General features: G+C 39.5%; 1 protein-coding gene across 1 annotated transcript; it reads right to left on the bottom strand.

The window, feature by feature from the left end:
- Window positions 1–204: 204 nt before the first annotated feature.
- Window positions 205–18,763, bottom strand: LOC118571086 (zinc finger protein 431-like). The gene is made up of 5 exons (XM_036169988.1): window positions 18,683–18,763; window positions 15,671–15,910; window positions 3,204–3,330; window positions 2,983–3,043; window positions 205–2,078 (listed from the first exon to the last, which is right to left on the bottom strand). The coding sequence occupies exons 2-5, from the start codon at window positions 15,677–15,679 to the stop codon at window positions 680–682; spliced, it is 1,596 nt and encodes a 531-aa protein (XP_036025881.1). The 5' UTR covers window positions 15,680–15,910; window positions 18,683–18,763; the 3' UTR covers window positions 205–679.
- Window positions 18,764–18,795: the final 32 nt, after the last annotated feature.

Raw genomic sequence — 18,795 nt, 5'->3', positions numbered from 1 at the left:
CCTTCTGCTTTACCTGCCATGTGTGACATTTATTGCCATGCCACTTTCATGGTGATCCTGTATCCCTCTGGAACTAAGGACTAGATTAAACATTCATAAGTTGACATAGACATTATGTTTTGTCACAACAACAGAAAAGGCACTAATACACATCCATAAACTTTTACACCTGAATCAGACATTTCATGTAATTGAAGAGAAGTATGAAATCTAAGAGTTACTTTATTTTTTAAATCAGTAGGGCTTTTGTTCATATAAGCTTGAAGGTGTGAACAAAGTAAAAAAATGGACATTATTAGGCTAGACAAGACTGTTGATATTGTCAGATTTTTTTTCTTGTTCAGAATAAATAATATTTTTAACTGAATAAAAGTGTGTTGGCTAAAAATTTTACCAAATTTTTTATCATCATATTCCCTCTGATATTAGTGTTTCAGATCCTCAAAGATTACTGTGATATTAACAAATTGGTTGCAAACTAAAAATTTACTCTTGTATAAAGACTATCATGAAATGCAAAACATTACCTCACTGACTACAATTATAGGGTTTCTCTGTAATATGTTTTTTTTTTCTCATGATTTAGATTTCTGATACATGCAAGGCATTTACCACATTGAATACATTCATAGGACTTCTCCATAGTATGTGTCTGAAGATTATTGAGTTGTGAAAAGTCTTAACCACATTGATTACATTCATAGGGTTTCTCTACAGTATGTAATCTTTTATGTTTTTGGAGAGTACTCTGATGTGCAAAAGATTTACCACATTGTTTACATTCATAGGGTTTCTCTCCAGTATGTGTTCTCTCATGCATTTGAAGATGACTGTGTTGTGAAAAGGCTTTACCACATTGATTACATTCATAGGGTTTCTCTCCAGTATGTGTTCTTTTATGCATTTGAAGATTAGTGAGTTGTGAAAAGGCTTTACCACATTGAGGACATTCATGGGGCTTCTCTCCAGTATGTGTTCTTTTATGCATTTGAAGAGGACTTTGTTCAGCAAAGGCTTTACCACATTGATTACATACATAGGGTTTCTCTCCAGTATGTCTTCTTTTATGTATTCGGAGATTACTGTAAAATGCAAAGGCTTTATCACACTGATTACATTCATAGGGTTTCTCTCCAGTATGTGTTCTTTTATGTCCTTGGAGATGACCATGACTTGCAAAGGCTTTACCACATTGATTACATTCATAGGGTTTCTCTCCAGTATGTGTTCTTTTATGTCTTTGGAGATGACTGTGACTTGCAAAGGCTTTACCACATTGGTTACATTCATAGGGTTTCTCTCCAGTATGTGTTCTTTTATGCATTTGAAGAAGACTCTGTTCAGCAAAGGCTTTACCACATTGATTACATTCATACGGTTTTTCTCCAGTATGTCTTCTTTTATGTATTTGGAGATTACTGTAAAATGCAAAGGCTCTACCACATTGAGTGCATTCATAGGGTTTCTCTCCAGTATGTGTTCTTTTATGGATTTGTAGATAACTATGATATGCAAAGGCTTTACCACACTGATTACATTCATAGGGTTTCTCTCCAGTATGTGTTCTTTTATGCATTTGAAGATTATTGATTTGGGCAAAGGCTTTATCACATTGATTACATTCATATGGTTTATCTCCTGTATGTAATCTTTTATGTTTTTGGAGAGTACAGCGATATGCAAAGGCTTTACCACACTGATTACATTCATAGGGTTTCTCACCAGTATGTGTTCTTTTATGTATTTTGAGACTACTGTGACTTCCAAAGGTTTTCCCACATTGATTACATTCATAGGGCTTCTCTCCAATATGTGTTCTTTTATGTATTTGGAGACTACTGTGACTAACAAAGGCTGTACCACCTTGATTATGTTCAAATGGTTCCTCTCCAGTGTGTGTTCTTTCCTGTATTTGGAGATGACCATGACTTGCAAAGGCTTTACCATACTGATTACATTCATAGTGTTTCTCTCCAATATGAGTTCCTTTATGTATTTTTAGAGTACTCTGATGTGCAATGGCTTCACCATATTGAATAACTTCATGGGGTTTCTCTCCAGTATAATTTCTTTTGTGTCTGCAAGGATAATAGGTACATATAAAAGCTTTACCACACTTATTGCATTCATAAATCTTCCTATAGTATGAGTCATTCTACATTTGCAAAGTGAACCAAGATGAACAGAAATATTTATCCATTCCTAGTACTCATAGGGCTTTTCTGCAATGTGAAGTTGTTGATGTATTCCTAATGAAGCTTGAAAACCAATTATTTGTAAACCTGAATCACATTCAACAAATCTACTCAAAGTGGGGACTACTACATATCTTCTAATGAGAGAGAGAAAAAGATACATTGTTTTTTTCCCATATCTCTATGGTCATATAGTTGTTATCCAAAGTGACATATGGTAAACCTATTAAGCAAAAAATAACAAATGAAACATTTCCACACTGTATTCACAGTTTGACTATCTGTTCCTTATAGACATGTGTATAGGAATTAAGGTTTCTCCACAAAAATTCCCCCTTGACTCTTGGCTCTAACTTCCCCTTCTCCCTAAACTTAGCAAAGTCACAACAAGTATATGAATAACAACAGCTTTACTATGGATTATTTGATTATTAGAAAGCTTTAGATATATACTTATCACCTATTCAATGTAGTATACCTTTTGCAATATCTGACTGTGTGTTATGAAACTAAATGGATTGGCAGTTCTACAGCATAGTTCTCATGGGGCTATGATTCAAATGGTGATATCTGTTAAGGCATTGTTTCCTTGTCTTCTCTCTTAAAAGAATGCCTTGCAAACACAATTCACCTACCTGATCTTAAGGTATACGGTTTTGTGAGAATTTAATAATCAACCATGCACTTTAAGCTGTGCTTATTTATATCGTTGCTTTCTTTACAACTTCCATGACACATTAAAATTTCTTGAGAGGCACATTTGTATCAGCTTGTACATGAAAATTACCTTCTGTGTCTTCTAGAAATTTCACAATGTTCTTCAATGTTATGGTCTTCCCAATTGTAGCCTAAAATATAGTACCAGAAAAATGTATGATATTGGAAATTATGCTGTATTTGTTTCTATCTTCAGTGAACCTTAGAACTATGCCTGATTTATTCAGCTCATCAATAACTAAGAGACAGTTGTCCCCTTATTTTAAAATGTGAAGGAAAATTCAGTCTTACCTATAGTAGTGAGGTTCCAGTAGGTCTCCAGCATCACATCTTTGTAGAGATTCTTTTGAGAAGGATCCAGCAAAGCCCACTCTTCTTGAGTAAAGTTCACATGCACATCATCATAGGTCACTGCATTCTAAAAGATCCCATACATGTGCACAACAAAAAGTATGATACTGACAACATTGTAAATGTATACTTCTTTGACAATATAGTCATATAATTCTGGTGTTTCCCACACTTAATCCATGACATGGACATTATAGTATCATCACAAAGGCACTTTAGAAGGAAACTGAATAGGAGGTTCACCTGTCATTTCTGTACCCTTTGAATGGGATATCACATTGCAAAAGAAATGACTATTAGCAGACAGAGAGACAAGCAAACAGATCAGCAGTACTGAGTATACATCAGAGAAATTGTGTTAACAATTACTAACTACAAAAAAAGAAAAATAGAAGGCAAGCTGGGTATACTGGGTCATGCCTTTAATCCCAGCACTCAGAATGCAGAGTGCTTCTTCTGAATTGAATGCCACTCTAGTCTATGCAATCAGTTCCAGGGCAGCAAGAAGTACATATCAAGACCCTGTCTCCTCTGCAAAAATCAACCAACCAAACAAAAAAATTAGAAAGAACTCAGAAGTTTTTACTGAAGTTTCTACAACGAGTTAGGTATTCTCTTCAGTTCTGTATTCATCTTCCAGAAACCTAAAGTGCCCCAGTTCAACTCTAGCATTAATAAGATCTTTATTAAAAAGGAATGAGTGTTTAAATAGTTACAAATAGACAGATGAAAACATTAGCAATGCAAATATTTATCACAAATAATTAACATAAGGCAGGAGAGATTGCTCAGTTTGCTGGTCTTGTAAATAGTCAGGCTCAATTGCCATTATGTACATGGGGAATCACAACTACCCATTATTCCAAGTTCAAGGGTCCTGAGACCATTTTTTGACTACTGTGAGGACCAGGCACATATGTGGTGCAAATCCATGCATATAGGCAAAATGCTCATATTTATTTTGAAAAATTCAAAACACAATAGGCAGGAAGACTGTCACACACCTACAATCCAAGGCTCAAGCAGTATTAATGTCATGAATACATGCCATCCTGGGAAAGAATATCCTCTGCCAAATTCCAAAATTCAAGATGTAGGTGAAGTTCAGCACAACAGCACATGCTTAACATGTACAAAAACCTACACTGCAGGCCTATCACCCAATAATATAAAAACAAAGAAAGCCAGAAACATTGTTCCACCTTTAATCCCAGCACCTGGGAGCCATAGTCAGGTAGATCTCTGAGTTAGGGGCCATTCTGGTCTACAGAGCCACTTTCAGGACAGCCAGGGATACACAGACAAATCTTGTCTTAAAAAGCAACAAAATTAAAATAATAAAAACTGAAGGCTAGCAAAATGGCTTAGCATTGAATAGCAATTATTTCTATCGTATTGTATATGATTTAGGGATAGAGTCTATAATGATAGTGAAGGTATAACCATAGGAGATGAAAGCCAACTGATCAGTTTCAACCACAACAAAGTAATGTCTCAACTACAATACCTACCTAGGAGGTTCTTCATTCAATCAACTACATTCTGAACCAGGTCACTATAGGCTCATGGCCATCCATGAAGAAAGTACATATAGTCACTTCAATAATCCTAATAGTCTGTAATAGCCGCTACATTATTCAAATGTCCAAAGTCCTTCTGACACTCAGGACAATCTCTTGACTCTGACATCTTGTGAAATCAGAAAATAAAATCATATCTTTCCAACATACAATGGCACACAATAGTCATTCCCATTCCAAAAGAGAGGAATGGGTACATAATGAGGGAAGATTGGGCCAAGATAAGACAAACCCAGAAGGGCAACCATCAAATCTAACAGCTCTGTGTCAGACAGATGGGACTTCAGTTTCAAAGGGCTTAGAAGGCCCTATCCCAACCTTGTCTCATAAAAAAGAAGGAGAAGGAGTAGGAGGAGAAGGAGGAGGAGGAGGCCCGATCTCTGCAACTTCTCATACATCTCTCTCTCTTTAGTTACTTCCACTCTCTATACACAGCTCTCCATGACAGATATTTTATAGCTTAGGCATCACAACATTTTATGGTCTCAAAATACAACCTAGGATTCATCCTCACAGCATCATGCAATAAACTCTCAGTCTCCTCACTGGGACTCTTGACTCTGCCAAACAAACTGCCTGTAACTGTGCTGAACTGAAACCACAGACTAAGAATCCATGAAGTCAAATCTTTCGTGTTTCCAGAAATAGTACAACATCAATGATACCCCCAAATTTGGTTTCTAAGCTGTGATTGGGCCAGAGTTGCAGCATGTTTTGTATGAAGTTGCTTACTAGAACTTTGCCTACTCCTTCCATTAATTGAGGGCACAGAAGGATGGATTCTTATCCTTAGGGCACCCTGCTTGGCATCCAATGTAGAGGGAAGGACTGCGGTGGAATGATCTTTCTGTATACTGTGAATATGCGTTGCTACCATTGATTAATAAAGAAGCTTCTTTGGGCCTATGGCAAGACAGGATATAGACAAGTGGGAAATCCAAGATAGACAGATTCAGGGAGAAGAAAGGCAGAGTCAGGGGAATGCTGAGAGCCAGCAGGGAAGCAAGATGTAATGGAATACAGGTAAAGCCATGAGACACGTGACAATACACAGATGAGCACATATGGTTTAATTTAAGATGTAAGAGCTAACTAGCAAGAAGCCTAAACCATAGACTCAACAGTTTGTAATTAATGCTAAGCCTCTGAATGATTACTTTATAAATGGCTGTGGGACCATGGGGCTAGGAGAGACAGAGAGAAGCTCTCTGTCTACAAAGGACTTCCTCTTTAATGGTGATAATCTCCCTGAAAATTTCTGCCTCTGTTTCAGCACTTGACTGCCACCTGAAACTATCTAGTGCTGTTTTTCTGTACAACTCCATAGAATTTTTATTTACTTCTGCCTCACTTGCTTTTTTTTCACTGTAGTGCTGAATGAGTCATCAGTAATAGCCATCCAAGAGATTCAATGTTCCAGCTCAGTAATCAGCCCATTACTTTTTAATTCCACCTTCCTCAATTTCTTGGGGGCAGGAGTAAAATAAGAAAGGTTTGGGGCCAAAATATCACATAAATGACCTCTAGCCTAATTTACCATGAATTCTACTTCCCATTGAAATCCTAATACCTGGACCCCCACTGTCTGTCATTACTCTCAACACTCCCATATTCTAGATCCTACAAGAGCAGTTTATTAAGCTCTGTGTAGAGCTTATGACTCTTGATATCCCAAGTCTTGATATCTTCCACATTCCTCTAAAAGATAGTATTCCCAGGTTCTGCCCAGCAACAAAGTCACTTTTGGTGTACCATCTTTTATTCTAAATTGAATCTCTGATGCTGAGATTAAATTCTCTAACAAAAAACTTCTTAGGTAATAAATAGGTTTATTTGGATGATTATGTCAGATCACAGTTCATCATTGTGGGAGCTTAGGCTAGAAACTCAAGCTAGCAAGTGAAGGTAAAAACCACAGGGAAACTTTGTTTCCTGGCTTTCTCTCTTACTTGGTCATTGTTTCATGCTCAACTAGCTCTCTTATCCAGCCCAGGCCTATTTTCTTTGAGATATTGCCACCCTCAATGGAAGGTCCTTTGCACATCAATCATCAATCAACACAGTCTCTCACAGACATGGCAACCAGCCATTCTGATGGAGGTACATCCTCAATTGATGTTCCCTCAGAGGACTGTAGGTTCAGATATATTGACTGCTGGTGCTAACTAGGAAACAGAGACAATCACATACAAAAAGGTTTTAAAAACCAAAACCAATGTATTAACCATATCAATGATTTAAATAGCAAAAATGCAAACACTGATGATAGCAACAATTGGAAAACACAGATATAACCAAGAAATGAGAAGAGGCAAGGCTCTAAGATCAAGAAGAGAAAACTAAAACTGTTTCTCCACAGAAAGTTTCCAAACCAACAAAAACTCAAGGAACTCATAACGTAATATAGTAATCTGTCAAAATACAAAAATAGGTAAAGGTCCATCATACAACACAAAAGGCACCACTGATAAAAAAAAGGGGGGGGGGCACAAAAACAGACCTACAAATTTAACATGGTTCTCTTAAACAAGAACTACAAGATTCTAGCCAAAATCAAAAGCAAGTATCATCCTTTGAACATACCAGCCAAGAAGGCCAGTAGAAAAAAGGCAACACTCAGGCAACACATGCTCTAAAAATCTAGAAAGCAAATAGAAACCCAGGAACAAAACTCCCATCCAAGAAAAACTCAGAAATCAGTACATATACCTATAATAACTCCAAACCCAGTTACTAGACACCAGCATAGGAACATAATCAATACCAGACGGCACTATGTTACCACCAGAGCCTAGCTATCCTATCCCAGCAGGTACTGAAATTCCACCATAGCTGAAATACAGAAAAAGACAAAAACAAAAACAAAAACAAAAAAATACCTTAAAACCAACTATATGGAGATGATAGATGTCCTTAGGAAGACAACAAATAAATCCCTCAAAGAAAGCCAGGAAAACAGAGATAATTGGAGGAAACCAATAAACCTCTTAAATAAAGAGAAGACAAAACCAAATATTTGAAGGAAACAAAACTGTTCAAGAGCTGAAAATGAAAACAAAAGTAATAAAGAAAACACAAACTGCAGAATCCTGGAAATGAAAGCAGTCTGGAAGGAGGAGCAGGAATGTCTTCCCAGCAATGGGCATCAAGGTCAGGATTATGTGTTCAAAGCAATTCTCAATTACATACGGTGAGGCAAGCCCAAGCTATAGAAGACATTGACCTAAACCAGTAGTTCTTGACCTTTCTAATACTTTAACCCTTAAATACAGTTCATATCCCAGTAGTGAATGTCAATTATAAAATTATTTCCATTGCTACTTCATAACTGCAATTTTGCTACTTTTGTGAATCGTAATATAAACATCTCTGTTTTCTGATGGTCTTAGGTGACCGCTGTGTGAGCATCTTTGACTCCTGGGGTCATGACTCACACAGGTTGAGTAACACTGCTCTAAACTGACATAAATAGATAGATAAATAGCACTTAAGAAAAAAATATAATTAAATTCTTAATGACTGGCAACTATTGAAAAATAAAAACAAATAAGAGATTAGAGCATGATGCAGTTAAAGAAAATAAAATTTACAAAGTTATACCAATAATTGACTTATTAAAGGGATAGAAATAATTGGAACAACATTTAGCTACATTGACTTTGAAAAAGACTAGGTAGGCCTCTCCCTGGTAGAGAGAATACCATTCACAAGAGACTGTATGACTTGTCCCATGTAAAATGTTAGCTGCTGAGTGCTGTAAGCTGACCCAGAGCTATAGCCAATGGCCTGTCTCAAACCTCTCAGCTGACTTAATTGTGTCAACCAGGATTGCACATATCTGTATAGGAGAGTCTCCTAATCAGAAACTGAATACTCAATGGTTCAAGCTACCCTCCCTAAATTGTACACTCACCAATTCTTTCTGTCTTCATTCACATAGAAGAAATTAATACATGCTTGAAAATTACTAGAAAGTCACCCACCCTCTCCCATCAGGTCCTTCTTTATGATGGAGACACCTGCAGCCCACTGCCTTAAACTTTAGTCTGTGGTTTAGCTATTGTCTAGTCTCTTTTTCCCATCAGTGTACACTACTACAGGTTTTCTTTTAATAGTCACACATAGGACAAAAGTTACATTTTAAGATTTAAGCATTATAGTATTGTGAAAAAATGCCAGCAGAGCTGATACTAAAAGATATATAGTGGCTCAGAAATGTTGACCTGAGCCTGAACTAGAGAATCTGTGACACTCGTAGAGTCTTTCTGTCTAAAACTCAGCACTCTGCAGGCAACACTGAAATCTAAAGGGAATCAGAATTTATGATTCCTGATTGCAGAGTGCTAGTTAAAAATGTTTATGTAGTCATTGAGTTAGTTTAATTTGCCTGCTTGAGAGAATGCAGGGGCAAAAAGTCGAAGAGGCTATATACTCAGATAGGTTGTGAGTACACAATTTTCTCATCTTCTTGGGCTCTTCAGTAGTTTAGGTTTATGATTCTTTTAAAATTCCTTATAAGATTACCTTCCAAGATAGATAATAAAGTAATGGATTCTTTCTTTATAACTACAGTTTATAGCCTGTCAATAAAAGGGTTGGCTGAGAAAACATGCTCCTTGTTTGCACATGACAGGCTACTTAGATATACTGTATGAGAGTTGTTGGGATGACTGTTTTTAATTCATGTCTTTACCTATGGAATATAACCTTTCTTAGGACTCTTGAATTGCCTGAAAGATTTTGTTGGGGTATATAAGCAGTGAAAAAGAGAGAACAACATGAGAGAACAGCATGAGGAGAAAATATGAGTGAATAAAGAAACCATCAAGAGAGTGCATGAGTGTTTTCAATTTCCTAAAACCTCTCAGATAGAAAAGTCTTAGATTTGCTGATGCTGTGGAATTTCCTTCAAGCCCCGAGTGCTGCCTTGGAGGCTGGCTCTCTGAGGTAGCGTTATATTAGGATCACTCATGCTGTCCCAGGAACATTCCAAGACTCTAGCAATTTCTGAAATCTCAGAAGGCAATGGGGAGCCCATGGAAAGCTCTGTAAAGCATCCTGGGCACCAGGAAGTATTTGGAGGGCATTTGGGCTCAAAGAACAGTCTGGAGAGTGGCTTAGAGACTAAAGAATCAGAAGACAACCTGGTGTCAGGAAGGTCCTTAAGAAGGGTAGGTAGATGCCTGCCTTACTTTCCCTGTATCAGGTTCTCACCTATATGACCACGGCAAGCTGTTCCTGGGCTGTTCCCACATCCTGCTACTCCTAACAGCTACAGCAGTAGCACTATGACCTCTATCTCTCTGGGTTTCATCATCAGCCCTGACTGACTCTAGGGACTAGTCCTAGGGCTGCAAGTGATCAGGCAAGATGACACTGACACTCTTTCAGGTCCACAAATATTCTCAAATAGGCAAGGCAGGAGCTGAGTTGGTGCATAGGGCCTGTGAGCTTGCGCAGCCCCATCTCCCTGCCTCCCTGGACCATGCCTGCCCATCCCTACTAAATGCACCCTCTCCCTGAGGCAAACCCAGCAGAAATCACTCAGCTCATCTCACAAGCACAGCAATCTCTAGATGCAACCCCAGGCAAATCCCTCACAGACACATCCATGTAACATGCTCACAAACATTCCCTCCTCTCTGGAAATGTCCTAACAGACATTCTTCCAGTCTGACTCAGAGGACCTGGGAGTCCTGTGGTGACCTCTGTTTGAGGAAACAGGCAGAATGAGGAGTGCTTGGCAGCTAAACTGGAGAGCTGCTCTAGATCAAGGCCAGTGGAGACAGCAGGGCCAACCATCCACAGGGCTCTGGAAGAGGAGGCCTGGAACTCCAGAGCAGAAATCATATAGGATCTGGGATGCCAAAGCCAAACTGTCAAGCCAGACTGCTGTGGATATTGCTCTGTATAAATAAAATGCTGTTTGGCCAGTGGCAAGGCAGGAAATATAGGCGGGACAAGAGAGAGGAGAATTCTGGCCACCATGAGAAGAAAGATGTAAGGTACTGGTAAGCCACGAGCCACGTGGCAAAGTATAGATTAATAGAAATGGGCTAAATATAAGAGTAAGAGCTAGACAATGATAGGCCTGAGCTAATCGCCAAGCAGTTTAAATAATATAAATGTCTGTATGTTTATTTTATAAATGGGCTACCAGACTACTGGGGCTTAGTGGGACATGGAGAAAGGCTCTCCAACTACAGCAGACAGACTCTGAACCCTGCAAGAAGATCCCAGATGAAAGAGAAAAACATAGCCAGTAGACATGCTAACATAGAAGGATTTGGAGAGGACTTAATGAGATCCTACTCCTAGACAAAGTACTATAGGAAACTAATAGTTGGTTATCCAAAACAAAGTGGCCTGCCCTGAAATCATATAAATTGAAGAAATACCAAATGGACTCAGCAGCTCATATTTATTTTATGTGAATGGACATATAAATATATATGCAATAATAACAAAAGGGAAACAATCAGTTTGAGACAGAGTAAGTGGGGGCATGGAGCAGGCTTTCTTTTAGGCCACCAACCAGCTCTCATGACATGGGGACTTCCTATTAGTTATGAATGCTCAGTATTAGCTTAGACTTGTTCCTGGCAAGCTCTTATAACAACCTGTTTCTCTTTATTGACACTTTGCTCCATGGCTTTTTCCCTTTTTCCCCCCCTCTCTCTCTCCTACTTTCCTCCTTATGGTAGATGGCTGGCTAGCTGGCTGGCTGCTATCTTGCTTCTAATCCCAAGCATGTTCTTCTCTTTCTCCCTCATTCTTGCCTTCTCTCTAGGTTCCTCTTATTTATTCTTTTGTCAGTCAACCCTGCCTATCCATCCCCATTTTGTGTAGATATTGACTGTTCACCCTATGGATCAATCAAGGCAGGCAAGGTGAAAAGAGCAACACATCTTTACATAATTAAACAAATGCAGCATAAAAAAATGTACACATCCTTACATTGTTCAAGCAATATTCCACAACAGGGGCATGAAGTGATTGGAGAAAGGAAGGTGAAGGGAGTTGCTATGTGTTTATATTTTAAATATTAATCATAAGGAATAGAGCTAAACAGAGAATTCTCAGAAAATAAAATACAAATAGCTGACAAACATTTAAAAGTGTCTAAGATTAATACTTAGATACTGGAGAAATGCAAATTACTTCTCTCTGAATTCATCTCACCAAAGTCAGAATGCCTAAAATTAAAAAAAAAAAAAAAATGACAAGTGCTGGCATTGATGTGCAGAAAAAAAGAACTCCATTTCAGTGCTTGAGGGAATCGAACTGGTGCAACCATTTTAAAGATCAGTATGGAGGTTCCACAAAAGGCTAACTCTAGATATATCATGTGACCCAGCAGTACCACTCCCATATTTATATACAGAAGAAATTCCCATTATATTCCAGAGACATCTGCTACTTCATGTTCATTGTGATTATATTTACAATAGCCAGGAAATGGAAACACCCTAGATTTGCATCAACAGATCAATGAATAATGAAAATAAAAAGGGTAATCTTAGACAGATATTGAGAAAAATGAAACTATGGAATTCACAACTAAACAGAAGGAGCTAGAAACAGTTATTTTGAGTAAGGTACTCAGACCAAAGAAGATAAACACTACATGTTTTTTGTCACTGTGGAGGTTGATGTTAAATCTTCAGATATGTATGTCAACTGTAATACCCATCAAGTTCATGAAATTGACAAAATGCCATGGGAATGGCTATGGAGAGAAGAGAGATAAAATGCACAGATACAAAGGGGGAAAATGGACTAAGGAGGATTAAACTGTAATGGGGGTTGGAATGGAGGTAGGATATACAAGGGAGAAGAGATAATAAAACAAAAGACTTTGAGAAAGTTAAGGAAATTTACTACACTTTTATATCACTAACATACACTCACACCCAGAGAGACACAAACACACACATAGAAAGGTGAATAGAGAGGAGAGGAGAGGAGAGGAGAGGAGAGGAGAGGAGAGGAGAGGAGAGGAGAAAGAGTGAGAATTGAATTAAAATGGAGGTACTATGAAACAGAACAATGTTCCTAATGGACACCAGAGAGAGACAAATAAAAATTCTTTGCCATGTCTAAGTTACTTCTTTTGGAGTTTTTGCCAATTAGGTCCTCCAAATCCTTCAGACATCACACTGTATTGCTATTGCTCTTGGTTATCCTCAAGAACTTGATGAGAAGACCCTACTGATGAAGACATGATTTAGTAATAGAGCATAGCAAAATCAAAGTGGCAAAAAGAAAGAAGCTTTATTGCTGTGGATATTGCTCTGTATGCTGTGAATGTGTTGCTCTGATTGATTAATAAATAAAGTGCTGATTGGCCAGTAGCCAGGCAGGAAGAACAGGAGGGACGAGCTGAGAAGAGAATTCTGGGAAGAGTCAGGAGTCACAAGCCAGAAAGAGAGAAGCAAGATGTGAAGGCAGAACTGAGAAAAAGTACCAAGCCATGTGGCTAAACATAAATAAGCAGGGCTGTGGGAGGCATGCAGGACCAGGAAAACTTCAGCTACAAATGGCAACCAACAGCTTGAGTTTCCACCTAAAACCTGAGAATACTTAATAAGCAATTCTAAATGGAGCCAAAAACTGGTTCCTGCTTCATGTCTCATGCGGTCAGCAAGACACTGCAACATGCGGGCTTGAACTCCAATATGGCAGGTTCGTGGCATTTGGGCTTGACCTACAGCATGGCTATAGATTCCTGCCACAGTACACAGAGGCATCTCTAAGATGCACAGTGTGGTGCCTGGTGGATATAGCCTTTACTAGTTTAAAAAAAAAAAGAGGTTTTTGGGCTACACACTGCTGGATGGAGGCATGAACCCACCCAGAGCTGGTGGTAAACTTAGTTTTGCCATGTTGGGAAGCTGAGTTGGGCAGAGCCAGCAGCCAAGGCTTCTGCTTCAGTACTAGCCATTGCAGTTTAAAGCAACAGATTCAGATGAAATAGTTTACAATGTGTGTAAAAATGTACATAGGCTTGGAAGAGAAAGAAAAGGGAATATATTCAGTTATATTAAGAAATAGAAAGTTTTAAAAAATAAAGTCTTTAAAGAGAAAGTAGGGTGGGAGAGATGGCTCAGTGGTTAAGAGCACTGGCTGCTTTTTCAGAGGTCCTGAGTTCAATCCCCAGCAACCACATGGCAGCTCACAACTGTCTATGGAACCTGATGTACAGGTGTACATGCAGACAAGTATACATAAAATAAATAAATCTTTATGGGGGCTGGAGAGATGGCTCAGTAGTTAAGAGCACTTGCTGCTTTTCCTGAGGTCCTGAGTTCAATTTCCAGCAACCACATGGTGGCCCACAACCATCTGTAATGAGATCTGATGCCCTCTTCTGGTATGCAGACAGAACACTGTATACATAATAAATAAATCTAAAAAAAGAGAGAGAAAGTAAAAGTAACATAAAAAATAAGCCACATAAAGATGGAACTCACACAGAGAGTCTGGATTATATTCTCTCTGATATTTTTTACTGCAGAAAGACATTTGATTGTAAAAGCTACTCAGTTAAACCAATATGTATATTTTAGAGGTATTTTGACTTGAAAATTTGGATCTAAGGATATGTTGATTTGGAAAGGAGGCTCTGGTTTTGTTTCCACAGGAAACAAGAGGCTATGGGTTTGTTACAGATTAAGATACATCAGGTTTGACCAGCCAAGACCACCTGAAACGTCTCAGATGATACCAACATCCAGAATGATTTCAGGGCAATTGGCTCAGAGAATGCAGCCTCACAGACTACTCCATAATCCTAAAATTTTCTTTGTGTCCCCATAAGAATACAGTGCACTCATCAGGCAGGAAGAAGTATGAGAAGCTACGCCCAATTTCCCAAAATTACCAAGCTGGCTTTGAAGATGTAATTGGCTCACTCCTTCTCTAAACCCAAGCATATAGCCTAAAGAAAAAGTTGAGAGACTCTTCTGTCCTGTCCCATATCAGAAGAGCCCTCTGGTATGGGACAGCAGAAAACAAATATTTTTATTTAAAACAGGTTGACTATAAATGCAATCTCTTTCTAAAGAAGAAAATGGGATACAGATATGATAGTATGAAAGGGTAGATTAATGAACCTACTTTAAAGAGCAACAACTTGTTTAGAAATGTTTTACATTGCTATGGATTTTAGTTTATTGATACAAGTTTAAACTTAATTTTGTTATACTGTATATATATTCCTACTGTTTGAGGTATTATATACATAGACATAATTCAAATAGGTAGGTAATCTTCAAACACTTCAAAGACCTACAGAATATGGCAGTTAAAATGTTTTAAAAATTTAGATTTTCTGGACAGTGAGAAATATCTGCTCCTTGCAGTACCAATTTACTTCAGAGAGGATGGGCATCGAAGACACTCTATATGGAGATAATCTTCTTCTTGGCAATAAACTGTTCTTGCCTAGACTGCTTGACAAAATGATGTATCCACTGGACATGCAGGAAGAACACTTAACTATACTGACTTTGAAACAGAGCAGGCACTTCCTTGGTAGAGAGAATGTCCTTAAACAGACACTGTATGACTTTGTCCCATAGCCACTAAAGACTGTTAGCTGACGCATGGAGTTACAGCCAATGGTCTGTCCCTTGAACCACTGAGCTGACTTAACTGAATCAACCTGGATTGTACATACATGCATGGGAAATTTTGCTAATAGGAAATTGAATACTTAGTAGTTCAAGTTATCCTCCCTAAACTGTGCATCCTCCAATTCTATTTGTCTTCATTCACATGGAAGGAATTAATGCATGATGGGAAATTACACAGAAAATCACTCACCTGTCCCATCAGGTCCTTCTTTGTAATGGAGATACCTGCAGCTCACTGCCTTCAACTTCAGTCTGGGACTAGCTATTGTCAAGTCTGTTTCCCCCTGCAGTGTACACAGTACACTGCTCCTCCTCTTCTGTTCTGAAGGGAGAGGCCATGCTCCACACACAAATCCTTTTCCTGTTCTGCAATGGACAGCCCACTATGTGACTCAAACTGGCAAGTTTAGAACTCTGATGTGATGCAGACCTATAATCCAAGAATATAGGGTTGTTAGTCAGGAGACTAGCAAGGGTGATGCCCTGTGGGGCAGCAGAAAAGGTTCAAGCCCACCTCAATCAATATGGGAGACCTTAACTCAAAACTGCTTTTCAAAAAGGCTGGAGATGCAGCTGTTCAAGAATTATAATACCTTCATAGCACACCAGGACTTGATGCTGGTTGTGACCCTGTAAAGGCTCCTTAAGCAGCAAGTTAGAGGCCTTTGATTGGTAGGTGGGCCTTTAGGCTGCTTGTAAATCTGGGTTGTCTCATCTGTTATGGGAATGTAGCTTAACAGATTATTAATCCTGGTGAACAAACATTCACATCTTACCATACTAATTTTTAACAACAGGCATGGTTAGCATACTACTTATCTTTGGGGTATTTGGGATGCAGCCCTCCCTCAGGTAAATTCTACTTTGTGTGACATAATGTCTCCTAAGAACTGATAAATCCTTATACCATCAATTCTACTTTTCTACATCACAGTTTAGCAGTGGAATGCTACTCTACACAGCAGATAGTGTTTACAAGCTCCACATAATTAATTCTAGATGGATCCTAAACCTAAATGTTAAATGTTAAAAGTGCAGAACTTCTGGAAGATACTAGAAAAGCCAGTACTCTCTGAGTTTGGCAAATCTGGTGATGTCTCTCTCTCCACACGTGACAATATAAGCACTATAGGCACCAGCATTTCACAGTGATGTTATCAACAAGGATATTTCTAAGCACAGTTCCACTCCCAATGCTCTGCACAAGCACAGCCCAGGGAGTGAAGTTATTCAGAGGCTGCCTCTGGCCCAGGGAGATGCAAGGACTAAATAGACCATGCTGGACCAGGCAGGGCCAAGTAGAAACTTGCCAAACTGCTCTAGGGTAGTGAAATAGAAATGCCTCAGAGTAGCTAGGGATAAGAAACTTTTTTATCTGAGGGCAATTAAGAATAAGTTTCTATCTAACTTACTGGTAAAATAAGGAAACATACATGCTTTCTCTTTTACTTCATCTTAAAAATGGCCTCTGACTCTTTCTGTCTCCACACAGTTACAAATCTTCACATTGCTACATTCTGTACATACAGCTACTTATCTTCTTATGGCCATACACTTCTATACACAGTTACATCTATTTTCACATGTATGCACATCTTTCTTTTACATATATTACTCTTCTACTTTTCTTTTTTATGTAGTGTCTTCTTCCTTGCCTCCACACAGTTATAATTCTCTACACAGCCATAGCTATACATCTCAGATACATAGCTCATTCACCATATAATACATTACACCGCTCTTACACGCTCTCATACAGCTCTTTACACAGTTCCTATATGTAGCAGCAACTCATTCACACAGCTTTATGTAGCACAAGCATCCACGCGCGCGTGCACACACACACACACACACACACACACACACACACTTCTTCTATTCATTCACTCACTCTTAGCTCACTCTCTCATTAATTCATTCTCTTGTCCTCTCTAGGCTTCTTCTTCATCTCTCACTCAGCATACATACACTTGACTCACATTCTGCACAGATTCATCCCTACAATGATGTTGCTCCTTCCTTGGCCAAACTCTGGACAATTATTTGTTACCTTTTTCAGGGCCCAACTTATTCTCATAACACATGAAGTCACACAGTTTTTCTCAGGCTAGTAGGGCCACACAGACTGGCCAGTGAGTGTATACACTTGGCCTTGCACTTAACTTTTTCCCAGACAGAGAATGACATTGAAATTCAGGACTAAACAGTAACAGTAGGAGGTAGAGCAGAAAGAGAAGGACTGGAAAGAACTATCTCAATGTAAACAGCCTAGTCTTGATTTAGCAATAATAGAATTAGTCTTTCTGTATTTTCTACAGGGGTCTTTAGTCTGATCGAATCTGTTCTCAAGTCTAAAATTAGCCGTCTTTGAGAATGGAAATACTGTTACTTTCCTGTGTCAGTAAAGAGGAATATTCTGGTATTACTTCTACACATCAGAATTATACAGCTTAAACAGAAATCAACTTCCCCACCATCCACAACTGTAAGTATGCCCAAAGATGTAAAACACACTACCAAAGGGCTGTGGAAAAACCTCCACAGCTGTTCTTATTAGGGAAGTAAGGTGGCACATGAGGAAGTTTCAGACAGAAAACAACCAGTCAGTCACAGCCAGTGACCCTACCGCTTTACCTAATGGGGCCACCCTGTGGATTTTATTTAGTGGGGCTCCATCATGGACTTTCCCTAGTGGGACTCCCCAACACAGAGTGATAGTGGGACCACCTGTCAAACACAAGCTGTCAGCTGCTGTATATTCCCACGGCTTCCTGCAAACAAGGATATTTCTAAACTCAGTTCCACTCCCAATGCTCGGCACAGACACAGCCCAGGGAGTGAAGTTATTCAGAGGCTGCCAGCCTTGCCCAGGGAGTTGCAAGGACCACCTGGGACCACGGTGGACCAGGCAGGACCATGCAGGACCATGCAGGACCAGGCAGGAAAGAACTCTGTGTCTGGCCACTGGCTCCCATCCAGCCAGGGGAGGACACACCAAAAGGACTTCCATGCCTCCGCAGGCCACTCCACCTCTCCTGGGGACAGCCGCCCCCACTCTCCATGGCCGGCCACTCCTCCCCGCCTGGGGACAGCCGCCCCCACTCTCCCTGGCCGGCCACTCCTCCCCGCCTGGGGACAGCCGCCCCTCGCTCGTCTTGGCCCACCATTCTTCCCCATCTGTGGAGAGCAACCACTCGCTCACCATGGTGGGGCTACCCAGCTGACCCAGCTCTCCACACAATCCAGCCCAAGGTGCAGCGCAAGCGGCAACTTCCGACTTCCTCACAGGAGCTAGCCTGTAAGCCTGGCTCCCGG

Source organism: Onychomys torridus, chromosome 20, assembly GCF_903995425.1.
Source record: "Onychomys torridus chromosome 20, mOncTor1.1, whole genome shotgun sequence".
Taxonomy (NCBI): Eukaryota; Metazoa; Chordata; class Mammalia; order Rodentia; family Cricetidae; genus Onychomys; species Onychomys torridus.
Note: the sequence above shows the minus strand (reverse complement) of the source record. Positions and strands in the feature narration are given on the sequence as shown.

Bases quoted from the DNA above. Each gene is read 5' to 3' on its own strand.
- LOC118571086 (XM_036169988.1), bottom strand. The intron at 3,044-3,203 runs GTAAGACTGAAT...ACTATATTTTAG, and splicing joins CTGGAACCTCACTACTATAG to GCTACAATTGGGAAGACCAT. The intron at 2,079-2,982 runs GTAATTTTCATG...TTATCCTTGCAG, and splicing joins ATTTCTAGAAGACACAGAAG to ACACAAAAGAAATTATACTG.